Source organism: Pararge aegeria, chromosome 12 (assembly GCF_905163445.1).
Source record: "Pararge aegeria chromosome 12, ilParAegt1.1, whole genome shotgun sequence".
NCBI lineage: Eukaryota > Metazoa > Arthropoda > Insecta > Lepidoptera > Nymphalidae > Pararge > Pararge aegeria.
The window spans coordinates 6,835,192-6,858,864 of record NC_053191.1 but is presented as its reverse complement, the minus strand read 5'-3'; the positions used below and the strand labels follow the sequence as shown (position 1 = coordinate 6,858,864).

At 34.9% G+C, this 23,673-nt stretch overlaps 1 protein-coding gene across 1 annotated transcript in view; it reads left to right on the top strand.

Moving 5' to 3' along the window:
- LOC120628480 overlaps positions 1-23,673 on the top strand; it is a 41,607-nt gene that overhangs the window by 11,503 nt on the left and 6,431 nt on the right. Inside the window, exons 2-5 of the mRNA XM_039896870.1 lie at positions 19,357-19,432; positions 20,470-20,670; positions 20,760-22,156; positions 22,416-23,246. Coding sequence (XP_039752804.1) covers positions 20,470-20,670; positions 20,760-22,156; positions 22,416-23,246 — 2,429 coding nt within the window. The 5' untranslated portion in view covers positions 19,357-19,432. The remainder of the gene's footprint in view (positions 1-19,356; positions 19,433-20,469; positions 20,671-20,759; positions 22,157-22,415; positions 23,247-23,673) is intronic.

Here is a 23,673-nt window from a genome sequence, read left to right as displayed (position 1 = left end):
ATTTTCATCTTGATGCTGTACAGGTTCCACTTATACTGCGAGTAGCACGCCGTAGAGCCGCGCGCGAACCCAATAAAATCACAAGGATATATATAGAAGTTGTAAATAAAGTCGTAAGTTGGAAATAAATAAATAAATAAAATAAAATATGTATATATAAATGAATTGTTGTTCGTTAGTCTCACTAAAACTCGAGAATTGACAATTTACATTTGAAATATTCATGGAAGTTTAAGGAAGGTATAAACGATGAGAAAAATCCTACCAACGACCGTAATATACAACACGTACAATTTTTCTGTACGTGTGTTTGCCACCGAACACCTCCTACACAGCTGATCCGTTCTTAATGAAATTTCGTGTACATATTTCAATGATTTCCTGGTTGGTTTGAAAACAAAATTGGGTCCAGTATGTGGCGCTGCTACCCCATAAATAGATATATACGAATTACTTGCATGATTAATTTCATATTTCAATTTTTAAAAAAGCTTCGTGTAATATTTTCGTAAAAACGTAAAGTTCTTATGTTGTCGGATAATCCACAAATTTGTATTGTCAAAGAGATATTGAGAATGAGTATTTGAATAAATAAAGTGTGATAATTTCCTCTAGGGAAAGCAATTCTTATCCTTTGGAATAAATAGGCGCCAGTTCTAGGACCGCCAGACCTGCCTAGACTCGGATCAGTTTTTGTGACATAATATTAGCGTGGTGGGTCTAAGCTAAGAGTGAGGAGGCCTGTGCCCAGCAGTGAGATGTTATTAGGCTGCAGATGATGAGCCACAAACGCCAGCTAGTCTTAGAAAGTAATAAAAGGAATCTTATTTTTAAATTTATTAAATCTGAAACTAAATAAACTGGACTTTTCTAGATGAACGGCTGATATAAATCTGTAAAGGAACATTAAACATGACGGATTCGTGAACAAGTTTAAAATAGTATCTACTTTCTACTGAGGCTGAGGCTGTGTAGCTAGATCTTCTAGCTAGGCTGGTATTAAAACGATTACTTGCAATACACTACACTTGCACCATTATTTGTAACATCATTATTTTTACGTTGCTACTGTAAAAATAAAGGTGATGATAGTGAAAGAAAAGAAAAAAATTTCACTATTAAATTTCGGTTTGAATAAATCTGTCAATCTGCCCGAATGACACGGGCTATAATTGTTTTTGAATAAAAAACTTGCTGGCTGTTTTTTTTTCCTTGTTCTATTAAATTCTTAAAAAAAGATTTTAAATACAATGAAAGATTTTAAAGTAAGATTATCGCGGTTATTCAACATTTCTTAAATATAGTTCAACGGGTACATACCACGATAATAGTTTTGGATTTGTCGATATTTCGACCCAGTCACGTGGTCATGACGGGTCCACGATCAATGCAACTGAGTCGAAATACGAGTATTATCGTGGTATGTATCCGTTGAACTATATTTAAGAAATACAATGAAGTTCACAATTTAAGTGGTTGCGTTATACTGACGTTAACAAAGAATTAAGGCTTACAGGAAAATCAGTTATCAATCGCCGCCATGTAGGTTCAACAGAATTGTTATTTAGTTAGAAATAAAAACGTTTGCCATTGTAACCGGGACCAATAGTTACGTGCTCTCAAAGGTACAGCTCGAGCTTGTTTGCCGGTTTAATTGCAGGCACATGAGGCTTAACAAGCCTCAGTAGGTATGATGTACACAGGACGACACTTTGTAATATTTGTTTTAGCTTGCCCTGCGAAGTGTTCCTCTGTTTATATTACATTTCTACTTACACTACATAATGGTGGGCCATCTGTCAATTGTTTCCATGCAGATTTAAATATATTGTTTCTGTATAAAAAAAAAAGTAAACCATAGATCTGATTTTCTCTGTACGCAACGAAATAAGGAACATCGCCTACAATTTGCAATCGAATTATTTTGTTGGGTAGATTAAACTTTTATTAATTTATTATAAGCCAAAAATGTACCGCAATGCGATAATGTGTTTCGGATAGATGCTGTGTAACCATTACGGACATTGGCTCAATATTCTGCCATACCTCTTCAGGTTAAAGCGTCTTACTACATCGTAACATATCGTTAGAAACAATATGGACTTACTACTAAATGGTACTAGTTCTCAACTTAAAAGCAAAACTATGATAAATCTGCCATACGAAGCTTTATTGTATTTATAATTATTTGGGACAGAAAACGATGGCATAGACTAGACTACTATAACAAAATCTCTTAAGTCCAAATAAAGTTGTAATCTAAGAGTGGGTTAACATGTTATCCACAAAACTATCCACATAATATTGTAAAGAGCCGTAGTAATGTAACAAGTAACGCTTGTAATGGGAGATAATCTTAGCTTTAACTTACCTAAAGTTATTCATAAAAGTGATAGATTTATATCAACACCGACGTAACGATTGTTTACTTTAACTCATAGTTACTAGAAGCACATCTGTTAAAAGAGATTGCAGTTACTAGTTACCTGCAATCAAATATAAATAAAACTTGCAGTTAAAATCAACCTAACCAGATGCAACTAACAACTGACTATAAAACACTAATATGTACCTACAGTAATGCGAATGTAAATAAAAATAATTGTAACGGGTGCATAATGAATATTAAACACCACATAAACATCGTATAGTTTACATAATGGTAATACAACTGCATATTGTAACAGAGACAATGTTACGGGTGTTTATAATCGTTGAGATAATAGAGGTACTTCGCGGAAATCTGTAACGTGCATGATCCAACATTATTTTGCATGATATTACGAGAGTAATATGTGAGCTTTACACGAAGCTATTGGATTCACGAAATGTTATGAAAAACTTAGCGTAGTAAAATATATATATATATGATATATTATATACTACCTAGTAGTATTAAAGTTTATTGTGACAGAGCTCGTCCGAGAAAATACTACTACAATGCTTATTTCTGCCGCCGAGCAGCATTGTTGTATTGCGGTCTGTTTGCCGTTATCCTAGTAGTTATCCTACGCTAGAGATTAAATGACAACGGGCGGCACTTTGTAGGACGTATAACTCTTTATAGACGATGGTTTTGTTATGTGATATATAAAATCTTGAACATTGAGAAGTAAGAGGAGGCATGCCGGGGTACTCGGTCTCTGCTAAAGTGAGGTCGTATAACCTCATATAACCGCATCCACACCTATATAATACTAGTAGCTCGCGTTGCTGTGGTTTTCTTGTATTTAATACAATTATTAGGTACTTAACAAATAATTCGCAACAAAATAATAATGCAATTATAAATAGATATAAGCTATCCTATCCCTTAAATAGGAACAAAACACACATTACAAAAAAAAATACGGTTCGGCAGTTTCGGAGTTCACCCCCGACAGAAATCTACACACTGGCATTTTATAGAATAGATGCTAAACCTAGGCATACGAATAGCTCGAAGTTAAGTTAAACTAATTAATAAGTTTAAACAAATATACGATAATTTAAACAAGACGTCCGTCACAGGAAGCCGCCAATATGAAGAAATACGTGTTGCAAAGGAAGTGAACTGTTCAGAAAAAGTACCGTTAGTAGGAAATGGAATAAAATTATTTGCAAGTTACTGTTTATCGAGGTTTCGACTTTCGACTGTAACTCTTAAATCCCTCTCCTTGACCAGACTGTTTATTATTTTTTCACGGCTCAATCCATCCATCCATCAATGCAATTGTGATAATAGTTTGCAAACGAAATTCTCATAGCTTTTATTCGCGAAAGCGGAGGACTTCGGAGGCGAATTGTAATTCCTAAAAGCGATTTGTATCCTCGGGATAGCCTAGTTAACGAGAAGAAAATTAAAAATAAACAAAAGACGTGTATAAATTCGTGGGAACAGCTCTTGTTTTATACATATTTTTGCTTTTTTTATCAAGTAGTTTTACTGTAGTAAAATATATGTTTGTAGTACAATATACGCGGACGAAGGCGCGAGCAACCGCTGGTAATATAAATGTAATAATTGCCTCCTACTTATTTACGTACGGCCACATAATAATATAAACTTTCTCGTAAATAAATTTGACAAAAATTCCATTACAGTTGTTGATCCTAAAATATGTACAGAGGAGAAAGTGGTTTTGGTATTTTTAATATGTTCAGAATTTTCGCCAAATTCCAATTACAAAAATCTTAGAAATTTAATTACAAATCCATACCAATAGTATGAATGCAAGTATTTGTTTTTCGTTGGACATTTTTATCGATCTTAATGATATTTGTATACAGGATACTTTTTTTCTGGAAAATTAGGACCTAACTAAAATGTTCGTCACTGTTTATACATACATACAAATGTTTTACATATTTAAGACCTTTCCGTTTAGTGGCAATTAATCAATAATAATTAGAGTATACTTAAAGAAAAACAGAGGAATTAAGTTTAACATTAGTTATAATAATATAACGTTAAAATAGAAAGTCTTATTATTGGTTTAATTAAGTGTAAAAACGAATGTTATTAGTTATTAATCTACACCTAGTTTTAAATGCTTGTGGAAAGACAAAAATCAAAACATGCAATGGTAAAACATGCAAACTCAGTAGAAATAATATAAGCAAAAAAATTATCGTTACTGTATTTTTTCTATAGCGATAGACGAGATAATGGATAGAGATAATATTCTCGTGATGAATGATTTAGTGCATGCATGACGCTAACTTGCACGCCGCCGCGGACGCAAATTGGATGCCAGAGCCTTCTCATTATCTGCATATGCAACAAAGTACCCTACCTAACTAACTAACTTAAGCCGACTTTTTCTTAACGCAGAACCTTAACTCGTCGATGTTTTATGTGCCATGTTAAATCTTAGTGTTTTTTTCAATAATGCTAAGTCAAGCATTATAGGTAATTACTAGTGGACCCCCGCGACTTCGTCCGCGTATGAGTCAATCGAGAAGCTAGAATTCATCTGATTAGTTCTAACATTATAATCATCTGCTAGCGGCGGTATACTGAGTTAGTAAGTTGTCATTATTTTAGTTGTTATCCATCTTCACAAACTTTCGCATTTATGACATTAGTAGGATGGTACGCATGCATTCGATCGTTGTCCCTTATTCCTTGCGACTTGCTGTGATGAGTTATGTCCTTTATCTCCGAAAATATTTATTAGATCTTCATTAAAGTTAGACAATACATACTTCATAATATACACTTTCAAATAAAAAAAGAATTATTAAAATTGGTTTAAATTATCCGGAGCTATGAAGTAAAATTGATAAAAATTTTCATCCCATTTCCCCGAGGAAACCTATTGTTTATCGGGATAAAAAGTATCCTATATGTTGACCCGGAATATCAGCTACCACTATACCAAATTTTATTGAAATCCGTTTAGTAGTTAGTATAAGCATGTTCCACTGCAGATTACGAGGTCCTCGGTTCAATCCTAGACCAATGAATAGTATTGGGGTTTTCTATCAAGAAATTCTAGAAGTACAACTCGGAGTTTGGATAATGGCGTTGATTCACTCCCGTGCCTCGTATGAGGGCATAGAGAGTGCACCTGTGTTTGCGCAAGCACTTGTGCACTGTTATATCTCCCGCGTGGTTGTAAAATCTCTCCGGAGATTGATCGCCGTGGCCAAAATTGATCAGGGAAAGCATTATCTCATTACGTCGTAATCCTTTTTAATTATTCTAGACAGGTAGTTCATCCTAATTCCTTTATAAAGGAGGACACGTACCTTATTTAAATTGAGTTCTTTTAATTAAAGATTGTCAGCTTTGTAATTAATTGTTCCATTCCGTTTTGTATTTAATCTTCTTTTAGAGTATTCCCACAATAAATTATATGGCAGGATTTCTAGTTTGGTTTTATTAGGTTATCTTAATCATTTTTTACTATGCGAACAAAGATGAAACCATAGAACATGATCATCATCATCATATCAACTTATTACCGGCCAACTACAGGGCAAGGGTTGCCGTCCACAATGATAAATGGTAAAGGCCGTAGTCCACCACTCTGGCCCTGTGCGGATTGGTGGACTAAACGTTAAACCATAGAAAGTTAAGTGAAAAAAAAACCATAATATTTTTGTTTTTAAAGTAGGTATGCTTTGTCGACCTTTAAGTACCTACTTGTTTGTAATATGTACGTGAATTAGTAATTACCAGACAGGTGAGTCCATAAGCAATTGTGGAGAGAGGCTTCATTAAATTTGATGGCGCTCGAGCTCCAATATTGAACATAGAGCCTTATGAAGCATTATATTAATATTTAATAACACATTCATTACCGACATGTACCATACTCGCCTATCATCATTAAATGGTAAACTGAAAGTTTTTGCCGATGTTTCGTAGTATTAATAAATGAAGGCTCCGTAAACTATAATCATTTATTGCTACACGAACAATTTCGTAGTAAGAACATTTATAATAATGATAAAGTTCACCAAGACTGGGATCAGTGAGAATCCACTAACACTCTATAATGACACTAGAATATAATTACTAAGTTGTTTAAATTTTGACTTTGAAAGTCACTAATATATAAAGTTACTAGCGACCCGCCACGGTTTCGCTCGGATCCAATGCAGATGCTAAAGTAGCTCTGAGTACTTTATGTTCTAAGGATTACCCGGCGTTTGCAATGTAAGCGAATAAAATGTTACTATGTTGGTGCTATAATATGCATTTTTACTACATATAAAGCAACGTTTTATTCTATGTAAATAAGACATAGATATTATAGGTAGATATATTAAGTTGTTACCTTCGTACGATTTTATTCACTGTTATTAAATCTTATAACTAATAAGAGCTTGGCAAATAGCACTTAACATCAAATAAAAATACATAATTGCACTCAGACCATAAAAGTAAAAAAGACTTGTAACACATACTATTGTTTCTGTGCTATTCTGAGCTCATTAACCTGTCAATTATTTTGTCCCAAATATCTTCCCCAAACTTAGTTGACAGGTCTAGAAGTGCGTAGTTTAGGTATACTAGATTAGGAGGAATATGCGTTCTTCTGTAAATTCCATTACAAAAACATGTTCGATATCTCCTATATATCTACTTAAATATTCTGCTATCAATTTTTTATTCCGATGCACACGGTAATAAATATGACATAATGATAATTTATGTAAACTGACTGAATAAACAGGTCTTAAATATCTAAGCGTAACGTAGCTTACCTAAATTGACAGTCTAAAACTAATAAAAATCGACACTTAACTCATTAATTTAGTTTTTCGAAGAGATTTGTACAATTTCTTTATAATCTCGAAAGTAGAAGTAATATACGGCGGCGGCGGCTTAAAGATACGAGTGTATAAGGAACTTTCACCACTTCTAAGTCGATAGCCAATATAGGTACAAAGATTGACTCCCGTTAGGCTGTAGGCAGTTCATTTATTTTACGGCTAGTCTCTTGTGGTTACTTTATTAAATTTAACACGAAACGGACGCGTATAGAAGAATTTTTCTTTACCGTAAATGTTTTATGATGAACGCAAAGCCATAATCCTATTGTCAATCAATTTTCTCCATTCGGAGTTCGTTGGTTTTCTCTAATTAAATCACGCACAACCGATATTTTCGCTTTGCCTGATAAACTTATTTAACATCATGAAGCCATTATAATTTTTTAAATACTTTTAAAAACAATTCAGTTTTAGTTAAGTAAGTGGGTGCCTAATTTACTTTAACCGACCCGATTACATACCAACTACATTTTTGAAAATAATTTTGGGATATGTTAAAACTTGTCTTGCTTGGAATTAGAGAGACTAAGAATTATTAGGTACAGTACAAGTAATTTTCATGCCATGTATGGAGTAAACAAAGGTCATTAGTTTATTTCCGACTATGGAGATCCAAATTTAGCCCGTGTCTAAGAGAGCAAGTTGATTCTTGTTTCCAATTATAGCACTATACCTGATATTGACTGGAGAAGCCCGCCGACCTGCATTGGAACAGTGTGGTGAGTTTAAGCTCTATTTCATTCCATCCTATTTGAGAGGTACTTAGCTGTAGGACTAGGGTATAATAAGGCGGCGATAGTTGATGACACTTTCAAAAAACCAAAATTGAAAACACGAAATCGACATACGAGTGCATGTATTAGTAATAATATTCACAATTCAATTTTACTTTTACCTCAATCAAGTCGAAAACGAATATTAAATTAGTCATTACAGTTATTTGCATAAGAGACTGGTTTAAGTGTAAACATTTACGATTCAACTTTACGTTAACTTAAACGATTAAAGTTATTAGATAGTTAAAAAGAAAGGAGGCGTTAACTTTTCCCAAAAATACAGCTGCGTTAAACGAAGCGGTGTCAGCTAGTGGTTAGGACTTCAACTTCACTTTTGGGGCAGAGTTCGAATCCCAGAACGAAACTTTAACTTTTCAAAAGTTATGTACGTTAAGGCAACTAAAATATTACTTGCTTTATCGGTAAAGGTTAAACATGGTGAGTAAACCTGCATGCCTGAGAGCTCTTCATAATGTTCTCAAAGGCGTATGAAGTAAACCAATCTGCACTAAGCCAGAATGGGTAGTGTACTACGGCCTAAACCCTTCTTATAGTCGGACGAGAACCGTACCACACTAAATATCTATATCTATACTTATAAAAAAACTTTAAATGGAAGTTTTCTGTACATTTAATATATTTTGAAAATTTCGACCGGGGGATGCTTTATAATCGATACTGAGTCCAAAACGGATTTTTATTTAATTTTTGTCTGTCTGTCTGTTAGTCTGTCTGTCTATCTGTCTGTCTGTTTGTCTGTTTGTCCGGGCATCACGTGAAAACTACTGAAAGGATTTAAATAAAATTTGGTATAGTGGTAGCTGATATTCCGAGTTAACATATAGGGTACTTTTATCCCCATAAACAATAAGTTTCCTACGGGAAATGGGATGAATATTTTTGGGATAAATTTAGCTTCATAGCTCCTTTAAATTTGAATCAATTTTAATAACTCCTTTTTTATTTAAAAGTGTATACTATCAAGCATGTTTTGTCTAACTTCAATGCAGATCTGATCTGATCTGAATATTTTCGGAGATAAAGGACATAACTCTTCACATATAACAGCCAGTCGCAAGGTATATGGGAAAACTATCGAATGCATGCGTACCATCCTACTATTATTATAAATGCGAAAATTTGTGATGACGAATGTATGGATTAATGTATGTATGTATCAACTAAAATAATTATTTACAACGTAAAATAATAGTAGGTACATATAGCCACGATGATTATTATGTTATTTTTTTTTATAATAAATCAGTTTTATTCACAATATATAAGTAGTAGACTGGTATTAGGGTCAATTAAATCCAAGTATAATTTATATATAACCTAATTTAAAGTTAAAATAAAAAGAAAATCGCAACTAACAGCCTATGTAGGTTTTACTTTAAAGATATAATCACGGGCCAAGCTTACCGTATGGTACCGAAGTGAAATACCGGCGCCCATAAACAGAGCAACACTTCGCATTAAAGGCACACGCCTTACAAATTGTAATTTGTATGTAATTACAACAGCATCCACGAACAACAACCTATTCAGAAGAACAGCAATGCTACTTGGGGGCAGAAGCATGGCAGGAGGTAGTTCTCCCCTAGACGAGTTTTATCTCAAAAAATTACTATTCTACTACAAGACTGGAGTGAATAAAAAAAGTATTTCTTTATTTCATGAAAATTAAGCTTAATTTGCTATACTCCGCGAACAGCAGGAGAATATGTATGGTGTATTTATAATTTCTTCAATCCCTATACTCCACACCAAACAGATCTTCGGCAATGTACCCTCGACGCACGTGTCGCTCCAGCAACCGGAGCATCTTCAGAAGATGTTTGACTTAACAATTATTCATTGTAAAGTGCGAAGTATAGAAAATTAAGCTTAATTTTTATAATATATTATGGATATCCGTAAAGTAACGCCTTCTTCTATTCCATATTGCTTAATTTGTTTGGTTTGCTATTTCGATTTCAGTGGAACACTGCGATTGAAAAAAGCTTTACTTTAGGTAGCTGATTTACTGAGAAAGGTACGTAACAGTGCGCTGCGACCCGTATTTTAGGTTTGTTTAACTGCAGGTCAATTCCCACTGCCGGGTGCATTTACGTGGGCATTATGTGTCAAACGTTTTGCAGAGCAGTGTCAAACTATATATAGACTTTATCGTATTATAGACACTATAGAGTACTAAGACCCCTTATTCTACGAATTTTTGTACAACGATTTTATACCCTGTAATCCGACAAATTACAGAATCCAATGATATATACTACATTATGTACGCAAATATTCAATAATAATTGACACACTGAATTATAGAGGGTGCCGGATTAGACAGGGTCAGGACTACCGGCAGTCGGGAGTCCATTGTTATATGATTACAGCTCGTCGAAGAATTGACTCTAATTAACGATGAATAAACAACCTTACAGAATCGCCTACAGTTTCCCCCTACAATTAGGGCAATAAAATTGAAGTAGCATTAATGCAATTTGATAACACTAACCCGACTGTGTTATTTATTACACACGATCATTAATCACTACCACCAGCAAGACAAGGTGTGAACGCAGTAATAACAGTGTCTAGTGTTCACGCGAAGATTACCTGTAAACAGCGGTGAAGGAATTATTCGCATTCCATATGAGCCTTTTTCCTTCTTGTTTCTTTTTGTTAAACGAAGGAGTTTGTCAATTCGGTTCGGATGTTTTTTTAGGTATGGTGGGCTCCTTCATAAATACACTATATTTTAATTCCAAAGGGTTTTATTGAATACTAGTAATAGTCTCATTTAACTTTTTTCGTCATTGACCTAATGAAGTTTCGGAGACAGACAACGGAACTGTTTAAAAAACATGAGCACAACTCAAACGCACGTTTTACTTTGCAAGGTTTACATTTTGAAATCCTTTGCTTTATAGCTTTAATATTATTTTCAGAAGAGAAAGCTAGCTTGCAACTCCATATGGCAACTGTGTATTCTCTGCACGCTTTTATGTGACTTTGTACCTATTAAATAGCAATGCAAAACTTAATAACATACGTGATCTGCATTTTAATGGACTCAAGCTTAGATCGTACCTGTAGGCTGAACATACACCATGGCTTCACTACGATTTATTTAACTAAAGTGTTATCTTAGCTCTCTTCGAAGCTCACGGCGTTGAAAGTTTGTAACGTTAGAAACTAAAATGCAAAGTGCATATTGGACATCACAGATACCTACGCACATTAGATGGCAAATGATATAAACATTTTAACTATTTTATACAATAAAAAAAAGCACAAGTTGATGGACCCGGGGCGGAAGGTTTTAGGACATATAGTCGATGGTGTTCCACTTCCCATGGACATAAAACACTATAAAGAATCTATGCCATCAGTTTTATACTATGGTTATTTACTAATAAAAAGGCGAAAGATTTATACGTTTTGAAGGCAAACCAGAGCTAAAGTCTTCGAACAGTGCGTGTTGCCAGTGATGACTTACGGAACTGAGACATGGTCACTAACTATGGGCCTCTTAAGAAGGCTCAGAGTCACTCAGCGGGCGATGGAGAGAGCTATGCTAGGAGTATCTCTACGTGATCAAATCAGAAATGAGGAGATCCGTAGAAGAACTAGAGTAACCGACATAGCTCAGCGAGTCGCGAAGCTGAAGTGGCAATGGGCAGGGCACATAGCTCGGAGAACCGATGGCCGTTGGGGTCTTAAGGTGCTGAAATGGCGACCCCGCACCGGTAAACGCCCAGGACCGTGTATTGTGGAACTCCCTACAAAATACCAGCAGTGAACGTCGATTGGTTGACATGATGATGATGATGATGATGATGATGATTTACTAATAATTGTTTTTTACTATATTAGTCAGTACATAATATATTCAGTATTAATAAGATAGTAAAGTAGAATAGCGCTTTTGAATTATTAAAAGTATCGAAAAAATTGGTGGCAATAATCTGGCATATACAAATATCTTTCAGATCTTTACAAAACTAAAGTGAAAACTGTTGAACTGAAATGTTCCTTTTCCATAGACAAAATAATAATAGTATTTTTTGATTATTTGTTTTTTTCGAGATTTGAGTCCCTACAACAGAATCGGTTGCACGATCTTATATTTAAGAAAAACGTATCGGCTTAAACTATTTTTTATTTTTCTTTAGTTAATAATTAATATGCCTATGTCCTAGACTAACATGAAGACAGATCCTGCCAAACTACTGGTACAGTCACTACGACAGACGGAAATCTCATTTAAGAAGTGCTTAAATTAGGCTTTCTTAAACGAAATGAATTTTATGCTATCTAAGACAGAGCCTTTTCTCATTTTAATAAGCCGCGTCGTGCGAGTTGACTCTTGACCGCTTTTCTACTCTAAAGTTTTTCGCGCCCGACATTTTTCAAAACCGGCGTAATATCAATCTGTTCGTGATGGAGAAAGCGAATAAACTTGTCACGATGTCGAGAAAACTCTTTATAGTTATTATATTCACTAGTCCGTCCATATTACCCGCTTTTAGGATTATACCTACATGCTTTATATCCTTAATGAGTAAAGGATTGCACGATATGCGCATTCCACGTAAAGGATTTGGAAACGACATTAGGCTTCTTCTTCTTGCCCGTATTCCACGCTATCTATTGCCGACAAAAATGTATTCTTTCAACTTGAAGAGTAAGTTATCGTTGTGGTTTTGGCATAGTTACGTATTTTTAAACCGATTGCCTAACGTCAAACCCCATGAGAACGTTTTTCTTCTTTTATTTACTAAGTATTAAAATTCTAAATTCTAAAATGTAGACCTTATCACAGGCACCCATAAACGTTCAAACATATAACATGTTACCACTATTTTTAGGTGCTAATACAATAGCTATAGTTTTTGTATATGTATTTGTATGTAGATTTTTGAAAGTAGGTTTTTTAATATTTATACATAATATTAATCCTAGTCGCCTTATGTTTGTCAGAGATCGCTGCTTAAGACCGAATTTTGTATTGAATTACTTTTTTTCTGTTTCTGTTATCTTTATTTCCTTAATTTTATTGTAACTTTATAGTAGTGCAAAGATAAGATATAAGATTGTAGAATAATAATAGTATATTTATAAAAAAACACACTAAGAAAGTGCGTGCAACGCATAACAAAAAGGTTTGATGTGGCAGTGATTCTACCAGTAGGTAGAGTATAAAAAACAGCTTCTATTCATAAAACTTAGGCTAGAAAATTTATGTTCTTGGGTCATTTGTCACGATCACTTACCCACAGGCTAGGAAGCCATTATGAAGATATATTAATAAGGCATCAATTTCAATTATCTGTCTAGCAACTTTCATTTTAATCGATCAAAAGTATATCCTTAGGTTTAATTGGGTTATTATGGGTAAAGAAGAAAGAATTTAAATAAGTATTAATACCTTTTTAAATTATTTTTTATCATCTTTGTATTATAATCATATCACAGCTCAGCTCAGCTTTGCTCAGTTGTATCTTTTTATTAGGTACATCCTTGGTTGAAATGCAGTCACACGAAGGCTTTAAAAAAAAGTTTTTGATAAACCCATGTATCAAATATTAACATATAAATTTTATCACCGACACACTCTACTTAAATTTTAATATTCAATATTATCCATTAATAACTTTAAAGTAAGTAAAGCAGAAAAGTATGTTCACGCAATTAATTAAATTATATAAAAACGTAACGTTTCGTTTTACGGCCGTTTCACACAACATCTTAATAGCTGTAGCTGTGACGGCAATATTAATATAGTGATATGAATCTCGTGAAGTAGGGTAAATCTGTAACTGTACGGTGAGGACCCTCACGGTATTGAGTAGGGTTCCCACTAAAAACATTCAACGTACTATACTGTAATCCTTTAAAATTACTTATTCAACTGCATTCTTACCTGATGGAAGGTGGTAATGCATTTTAAGATGGTAACGGGCTAACCTGCTTGCCTTTAAATCCATACCCCTAATCGGTTTCTTCGCAACATAGTACGTTATGTGGGTAGGGTGGTAACTTTCAGAAATTAAAAAATCCCAAATTGCTCCTGCCTACCGAACCCGGGACTTTCCACTTAAATCCACAGCGCTCACCACTGCGCCAGAGAGGTCGAAATTTGAAATATTTCTATATGTAGAATATATTAACATGGGTAAGGACGGAAAGAAATCAGAAAGTTCGTAAGTTCTTTGTCAGACTACATTGAACTACTCGGTGGCTTGGAAGCAGTCATCTCCTGCAAGATAGATTAGATTATTATATGGTGTTATTATTTCATATGCTGTGTTTACTTTTAATAAAACATTACACTTAAATAGAATAGTTCAAAATTTTAAAACAGGTTGTATTAGTGTGTGTTGGTAAGTAAACCTAATAAATAAAATAAAAAATTAAATAAAATAAATATTGAATTGCAACTGCTGGGATTCTTGCCGGCTTCTTTTCGGTAGAATTTGCCTTCAGAACTGTTAGTAGAGTCAAACTGATAGATTCGGCCCTTGAAAAGAAGGCCTACTTGAAAAAAAAGTCAACACCAAATCGTAGTTTTGATAGTTTTGAGGGATCTGGTAGAATATCAGGAAGCCAAATGGTGATAAAGTTAATTCGATATTAATATTTACTAACAACTTAAAACACTATAAATTCAATGGAATACACAAAGAGTACAATCTATTCGGTCTATGTAGGTTATGTGAATAAAGTTGTGGAAGCGCGATACTGTGATATTAAAAGGATCTTTGCACAAACGTGGAAGCCCTAGCAAGAGATTACCGGCGCTGATGTTCAACCGTTATAATATGTCCAATGCAATCTTCTGATTGAATTCGATGGTAAAACTCGGTCAGTTATAGCGGACTTCTGATTTAGAACAGCAGGCATGTAGGCATTACTGATTGAACTCGTACGAGTATAAAATGAAAACAGATTTCTGTACATTCCATTGTATTTATATTATCATTGAAGTCATCTCGGGGCCAGCTATTATAATTTTTTGAATAGTTTTAGGATCATTTTTTAAGGTAAGAGGACAGTCAGAAAAAGTTAAATATTCATTTACGTTATATTCAACCAATTATCAGATTATTTTATTCTTTTTTTTATGTTTATAGACGAGCGCTTGCCTGGAAGATGCCTATTCACTCTTGATTTGAAGGTACTCATATTGTAGGGGAAAATGAAAGCTGGAAGATCATTCCAGATCCTAGCGGTGCGAATTAGAAACGAAGATGAAAACGGTAAACGCGTCGGTATATCAACCACGTAGGGTCTTACTTCTATGTACTTAAGTCTGATCTACGTTCAACTTCGCTTACCTGCCTCTGCTTCAGTGGAAATGCGGATATGGCATTCCCTACAAAAACTTTACATTGATTAAAGTGTACGTAGATATAATTAGTTAAATGAATGAATGAATACACTTGGAATTGTACACCACAAAAAAATAAAGGTATAATGTAAATTACAAGTCGAGACAATGCATACAATAGATTTATTTACGAATACTTACCTACGTAACACTTACTATCTATAAACAATTCTAAAATACGAAAAAACTCATTGGAAACAGAATGCCATATTATGTACCCACACAAAATAAACATAGTGCGTATAGGCCTTTTAAAATTCTATAGACAAAAGAACCAGGTAATCCGTTAGCCATTACACATACTTACCTAGCGAAGCTCAGGTATACTTAGTCTTAGATTTCTAACAGTTATGACAATAAAGTTTTCTTGAACGTTCAGTAAGGCACTTAGGTATATACTAAATCCACTGGATCGTATTATTAGTTACTTAGGTAAGTAACATACATTAGGTTTACAAAAGAAGATGCTCCATAGACGGGGGAGAAGACGACGGCATATTGCCGCTTCTCAGCTTCCCTTGGGAGGCAGCGGGTAGCTATTGGGCTAGATACTCGTCACTACACAAATCTCCACTGTCTGAGGGGGGTTTTCAAGCTATTCTGATCCCCTCCTCATTAGCGTGTGAGCCTCGGCACTCGGCTGAGGCCGCTAGTAGACGTCAGGGAAGTATACAACGGGTTCCCTAGGCGTGAACCCTAGGAAACCTAGGAACCAACGAGAGTTTCATGCCGTAGTTGTTTTTAGTTCGGGTATACCCCTCTTTAAAAGGGGGAGTTCCACTTAAGGAAATGAAGTTATGTTAGGATATAACGTTTTCCAACATAATTCTTTGCCACCACGCCAGAAAAAAAGTGTTACAAAAAGCAAAACGATAAAAGAAAAGGCGAGCAAATTCACCAACAGTGAATTAGTACAGAAATCATAGAAGGATACAAAATACATGCAAATATAATAAATTCTTAGTATGTTCTTTGTGTTAGTAACTAGATCGGAAAGTCTCAGCAAGAGTAAATTATTTAATTACCACTGTTAGAGCTGGTTACCTTTGTAATGTAATGAAAAAAAAGATTTTGTAGTATTAAGAACCTCCTCCATTTTTTATGTCGGTTAAAATAAGAATAGGCTTAGTCATACACAGGCAAAGGTAAATATTTCATAGACTTATTCTGGAGTTTTACGAATACGAATGATATGAAGTAGAGTCTACGCAGTCATTTAAAAAGCTAATGAATATTTTGGGTGTGGTCTATCTTTCACTAGTAGATAAAGATATGTATCTAACCTAAGAAGTACATACAATAAAGTCCTGGATGATGTGAGCATTTGAAGTCATCAATGTGAAATTATGATATCTTGAAGGTTCAAAGGGCATCAGCTAAGTCGGTCACATTATAGGCAACCGAATATTTTAAAGATTTGTGTTAAATTACCAAGTTCAAAGTCATGGCTTAAACCTTATTAATTGGAATAGGAGGCAATTTTTATGTGTATTTTACAAATGTTGCCATTTAAGATGATGGCTATGGCATTTCTCAAATTAAAACTAATGCTTCGAAGGTTAAAGACGACCTGTTAGGGTAAAAATTATGCCTCAGAAAACACATACTCGTAATTAAACTATAACAAATTGAGCAAATGTTGTCAATTAATAAAATATAAAATAGGCTTATCTTAAAGGCTTTGTCAAAAAGCCTCCACTCCGGTTACTCCTGGACCAAAAGTGCCCATTAGACTGGCAGGATTGACGCGATGGACAACCTTTGGATCAGGTAATCCCCAGAGCGGGGATAACAGCCCCTTTCCCGTAAACGGTATCTCGAATTTCCTTATAAGAATGTTCGGAATTCTGTGAATTATCCATTCTATCTTTAGGTATAAGTCATAATTTATTGTCTACCCATTAATTCGTCTTACCTCAAAGATATAAAATGGTAGACATAGTTATCCCGTGGCGCGTATCTTAGCCCTACTTCTATAAGGGAGAACAAAAAACATAGCGTGGTAGACTCTAAAAGATAATTTAGTTAAAACAATCCTTTTACCAATTTATTTTCCCGCTTTTCAAGTTTTGAAATAAAGATACATGCCAGCTGAAAACGCACGGTGAGTGCTGTTACGTAAATAACTATTAGTGGAGTTAATTGAAACAATTAATTTGTGTAATCGTTTCACTCCGTTTGAATGAAATGATTTAACACTAGGGCTCTTGAGTTTTCGTAAACTAGAAAGTGTTAGCAAAAGTAGGTAGGTAAGCATATGCGTATTCTTTATACGTAAACTATATTGTGCTACATTCTAAGGTTTTTTATTTTTGTGGATAACGAAGTAGGAGGAAACATCTTCTTCTTCTTACTCCTGGCTATTCATCAAATCAACCGATTGACGTCCACTGCTGGACATTGGTCTTTTGTAGGGCGTTCCAAACTCCACGATTCTTTGCCCCTTTTATCCAGCGGCTCTCCGCGACTCGCTTTCACCTGGTTGGGGGTCGACACTCCAACACCTTGGAACTCCAACGTCCATCGGTTCTCCGAGCTATGTGCCCCGCCAATTGCCACTTCAGCTTTCGAGACTCGTTTACCTATGTCGGTAACTTTAGTTCTTCTACGGATCTCCTCATTTCTGATTTGATCACGTAGAGGTACTCCTAACATAGCTCTTTCCATCGCTGGCTGAGTGACTCTGAGCCTTCTTATGGGGCCCATAGTTAGCGACCACAATTCTGATCCGTTGACATAACTGGCAACACACACTGTTCAAAGACTTTGGTCGGAAAGACTAAGAAAGGCTATTATCCCAATTATTTGGGGTCGCCCTCTTAGTATTGCAGCGGCACGTATGGTTTGTGGGTTGTCTCTTTTGTTGTGTTGCTCGCTATATTTATTTTTCTCATTTTTTTTCTTAGCCAGGTTTCTTTATTCCATTTTTTTTTAAATAGATATAAATATACCTGTTTATATATAAATATACCTATTATATATCATTTTGATAGACCTTATTGATAAGACGTTACGTTCTTTCCGAGGTACCTACCTACGGAAGTTAACCTAGATTACTAATTCAGGGCTGGTAATGAGAATTTAAGAAAAGCCGGTTAGTTAACATCTTTTGGCCAGACCCGAGAGTTGAACCCAGGACCTACTAAACATAAGTTTAGTAAAATGTATAATTTGCTAGACTAATTTATACCATTAGTACCAATTGTATGTATAGCATTAGTAGTAAATCCGTTGTACAAACTTTGTCGGGTTTTTTTAGTTTAATCATTAGGTATTTACGTCTGGCGCAAAATCTCCAAATTATCACAACATGAGCTACCTAATTATAAAATAAACGTGCCACTTTACGTAATACCTATTAATCAAAACTCTACCTCAAAGGCGATATAAAAAAATGTATTATCATAATTATGTGGTATTATAATTTTTAATGAATGATATAACTTTAATGTTTATTTAAATAAACGTTAAACCTAAGTGTTTCGCCTCGATCTTAGACCTTGTGTAAGACAAATATTCTTATTTTATATGCGTTACATTATTCTATCGGTAACTCATGTTTTTAGTACAAGAAAATAAGTTTTGCAAATAAGTTAAATATATTATTTTGTATCGTATATGTTTTGTAACGTATACTTTGATAATAAACTATGAGTACTTTGATAATGACATTGATATTAGTATTTTTCGATTGATTGTTACGGCAGTGATTAAACTTAAACAAAAATTACAACATTTGAGATAAATCCATTTTAGCGTTAAAAACTATATCAAATGCCACCAAAAACGCATATTGAAAATGCAATTTGCATTACAGTAAATATTTAAAACTTACATCCCTATTGAACAAAGTAAATATCAAAGTAATTGAGAAATAACATACTCGTCTATTTACAACAATATATTTTTATTTTGTTCCAGTTGTCCAGAATAACGAGTGGGAGTTTACCAACATGCTAACAAATATTGGGCCCAGGGCCCATCGACGACAGAAGACGTAAGTGGTTCAAACTAATAACAAAAAGAAAAACTAAAACAGACTGATATTTACTATAAGAACTGATGACAATAATACTACTACGGCAGGCATCTGATACCAAATTCATAAAATTCAGGTATTTATTGCTTTAATTCCATCATTATTAAGAAACAATTTTTATAAATGAGGTTTCATGAAAATTAACTTCATTTACACTATAAATCTTATTCCAGTTGTCTCAAAAGATAACTTAAATGAAATTGAATATCCCTTAGGCTGCATGTAATTGCGACCAATCACAGGACTAGCTTAAAACCTCGTTGCTTGTGATTGGTTGCAAATTCATACGATACGACCCACAACTTTTACAGAGCGAATGCATGCATATTATAAATTTGGTAATAAGAGTTCGTACTACGAATTGCAGGTTATCGTAATTTTACTTAATTATGAATTCATAGTGTATACATAAGTATTTACACAATGATAAGTATAATCGGACCATAAAAGGGAAACAGATTACTTACTCTAAATGTTATATAAATTATTGCACCAACCAACCAGACGTTATATTAGGAAGTTAGTTAGTAATCTGGCTGATGTAATGTTGTTTTTTGCAATTTTACTTTTTAGAAGAAAACATTATTATGATAAGGATTAATTTGAAGCTACTCATAACACGCACATTATAAACTTTAACGTACAAGCATACATATAACTGCTTAGCTATAAGAGAACTATGAAGGCTCGTAGCGTAAAATTAATAAAGACTACTTAGGCTAGGTCCTTTGTATTTTTGATGGTGCGCGTCCACATAGTGGGGGTCTACCAACGCTGTATCTGGTAACACATCGTCTATCAGCTATGTGCGTAACTCTGGTTTTATTAGGGATCTTCTTATGTCTCAATAATCAAGTGTCTCTCCGAGCGTATTTCTCTCCATTGAGGGTTGAGTAACGGAGAGGCCCATATACCATGAGCACAGTTAGTAATTATTGTCCATAGCAAGCGACCATGTAGCAACTATTGAGCCGTACCTATACTCAATTCCACAGATGGTAACGTGTCACAACGAAGGAGCGTCGCTTGGCGGCTTTCATTTGGGTGTTCAGGATGACTACCGACCGCGTGCGCCTAGTGTCTCCTCCCTATCACACTACAAGCAAAAGATTGATGCACTTTTCGACGATTCACGCTCTATCACCAGCCTTGCACAGTATGGACCCATGTCGGATAGGGAAAGAAAAGATAGTAAGGTAAATACTTCAACTAGTTAGACTCAACCAGGGATTCTAACACAATACTATTATTTGATGTAAAATGTAATTCCTTTGATGTTTTACAGGTAAGCATAACACAAGACAGCAAGGCGACGGTTATAGAAGATGAAAGTGGATACTGTCAAACTAAAATGAAGAAGATCAACAATACTGTACAAGACCGGATAGAGAGGATGTTTGCAGATATGGCAGGAGAATCCAGACTCACAATTGAAACTATCGGTGTTCATGTATTCAATGTTCACTACCTCGGTTCGACGCCATTGCAGAGTAAAGTTTCTAGCCTCTCGGGCCTGCAAGATCCGCTAAGAGATTTATATTTTGCTTACAAAAGAAACTTTCGCCAGAAAAGCACGTTAACCGGTCGCTTAGAAATATCTAAAAGTGGTCTTAAAGTCCGATACAAGGGAGAGAAAGGGGATTTAGAACAGTTAAACCCTTTTCCAACTATAGCCGTCTGGTCTGCTGTTAAATTTGTAGTTCAGCCTTTAGAAAAAGATCAAAATGAATTAAGCTATGCTTTTGTTCCCTTAATCACGGACCCTGATAATATCGATCGACATGCGTTATTCAAAGCTTTAGATTCATCCGAAAAAAAATATATCCTCTCCCACAACGAAAATTCACATTCACCTCTTTTCGCTGTAGTGATGAGGAAAATAGGCGTCGCAAAACAATTAGAGTGCCATGGGTTTGTATGTCAGACGACCGAGGACGCTATTGTTATAGCGGCCACGCTATACAAATCACTTATGTCACATATGAGTAGACAAGGCCATACCGAAAGTAAAAAGTTAAAAAATCGAAACGGAATAAGCTGTATGAGTATATCCAGTAGTGTAGCAGCAAATGATATACCAGTAAGACCTCCTCGAAAAAAACGCAGTACATCTTCACTAAGTGGTGATAGTGATAAAGCCGACGGATTTTCGGCAAGCGAGTCATTTTGTGAAAAACCTAAAGTAGAAAGAACAAAAAATTTAACGGAATTCCCAAATTTTTCGAATCCATGTTTGACTAATTTAGAATTGAAAAGAATTACTGTTGAAGAAGTTAGAGCTAAACTAGATACAATAAAACATGACACGAGTGGTAGTGAAACTCAAGGATCCAAAAAATCTATAAATAAAACACTGAATGCCATTCAAGTTATGCCATCACCAAACCCTCAGCCCCAGAGTAGCAGTGAAAACTCAGTTCGGAGCAAGGTATCGGAAAAAATTGAACTGTTTCGAGAGTTAGAAAGGCGAAAGAGTATTCAAAGACCACCGACATTACCTCCCCCTGTGCCAGCTAAACCGAAACCACAAAGTGATCAAACTAAAGAGCCATTGAGAAGAAGTCAAAGTGGTCGAAAATCACTAAGCGAGTCAGGTGATATACTGACAAAAGTGGCTATCCCCCGTTCGGGTAGCTTTTTGAACGCAGGAGGTCTTACTCGCTACAAATCTATTGGACAACGGTACGTTACTTTTTCATCCTAATTTACGTTTTTGTGTATTTGCCAAACCAAAATAGCTGATACTAACGAGATCGAATAGAACATGCTTAGCGAAGTGTTTCAGCGTCTTGCGTGCTTGTAATTGTGCTAATGCAACCGCGTCCGCTACATTCCTCTGATCTAGAGTAATAATAGCAATTTTATACTGAACACATTAACTTCACTTCTGCACATTGTTTGAATTTATCTAGTATTATAGTTTATTATTCTTTATTTTCAGAAATAATGGAAAGAAAGGAGGTGGCTCGCCGCTGGGGTTTAACGAACTGTTTAATGAATTCAAAGTCCAAGAAAACTTGCATTCAATGGATGAAATCTTAAGTGTTATTATAGATCCCGAGGGAATGTCTTTCAACGACTTAAAGCCAATTTACAAAGAGTTCCTCCTAAAACTGGCCGTTACACTCACTAAAGATGAAATATTTCAACATAGTAAAGCGATCATGAAGAAGCAAAAGAAAAAGATTTTACGACGAAATAGTACATTTCAGAATAAAAGAAGAAAAATATTCAAAGGAGCAAGTGGACTTCGTATGGTATTTAGATTACCATTTGGGAAAGAAGTTAGAAAAAAAGAAAAAAAGGCACAGCAGAATCTGTTCGAAATACAAAACGTACAAGACAGCGCGACCGTAAAAGATCCTATTTGCGAAAGTTCAGTTTCGACATCTAGTTACGATATAAGGCAGTTTAGACCTAAAGAACCCGAAGTGCCTGCTCCAAAACGACAAATAAGGCAAAGAAATTCGAAACGTTCTGAAAAGTCTGGTCATGTTTCAAAAAGAAGTGGCAAAGGATCTAGACCTGGAGAAAGAACGTCAACTTCTGAAGACTCTGACTTTTTAACGTTAAGCAATAGGCTGGGATGTCAGAACAGAAATAGCTCGAGTGGATACGTCTCGTGTTCTGAATGCGAATCAGAAAGTTGTGTGGATAGATGCTATTGCTCCTTAAAAGCAGATTGCAAACCAAAATGTTGCTGTACTGTAGAAACTGGCAAAGACTCAGCGAAGACGAAACTAATAGGGAAAAGCTGTAAAGACTGCTTGAAGTAAGTATTTATTAAATAACGACTAATGATAAAGAAACGAAGCATCCGAAGGCATCCCAACCATACACTCACACACACACACACACATATATACTACCAATAAAATATCATGTTATAAAATACCAAATTATAATGATAAATTAAAAGGGGTGTCAGTTGTTAAACACTTCCATGACTTTGCGATTAATCTTTATTAGCCAACCTAAAAAATGATGGATGCTTATTTTTTTTTAAACATTAATGTTCCAACAACAACCATATAATTTGCACCCGAAACAATACCTTCTTTCTATTGCTGTCGTGCAGATAAAAAAGGCCTTTTGTCACTTTAATAATAATTTAAAAGGCAAGAATTGCACAAATATAATTATTCAAATTTAAAAAAAAATCTAAGTACGTGTCTTAAAGTTTTTTTTACGTATTAATT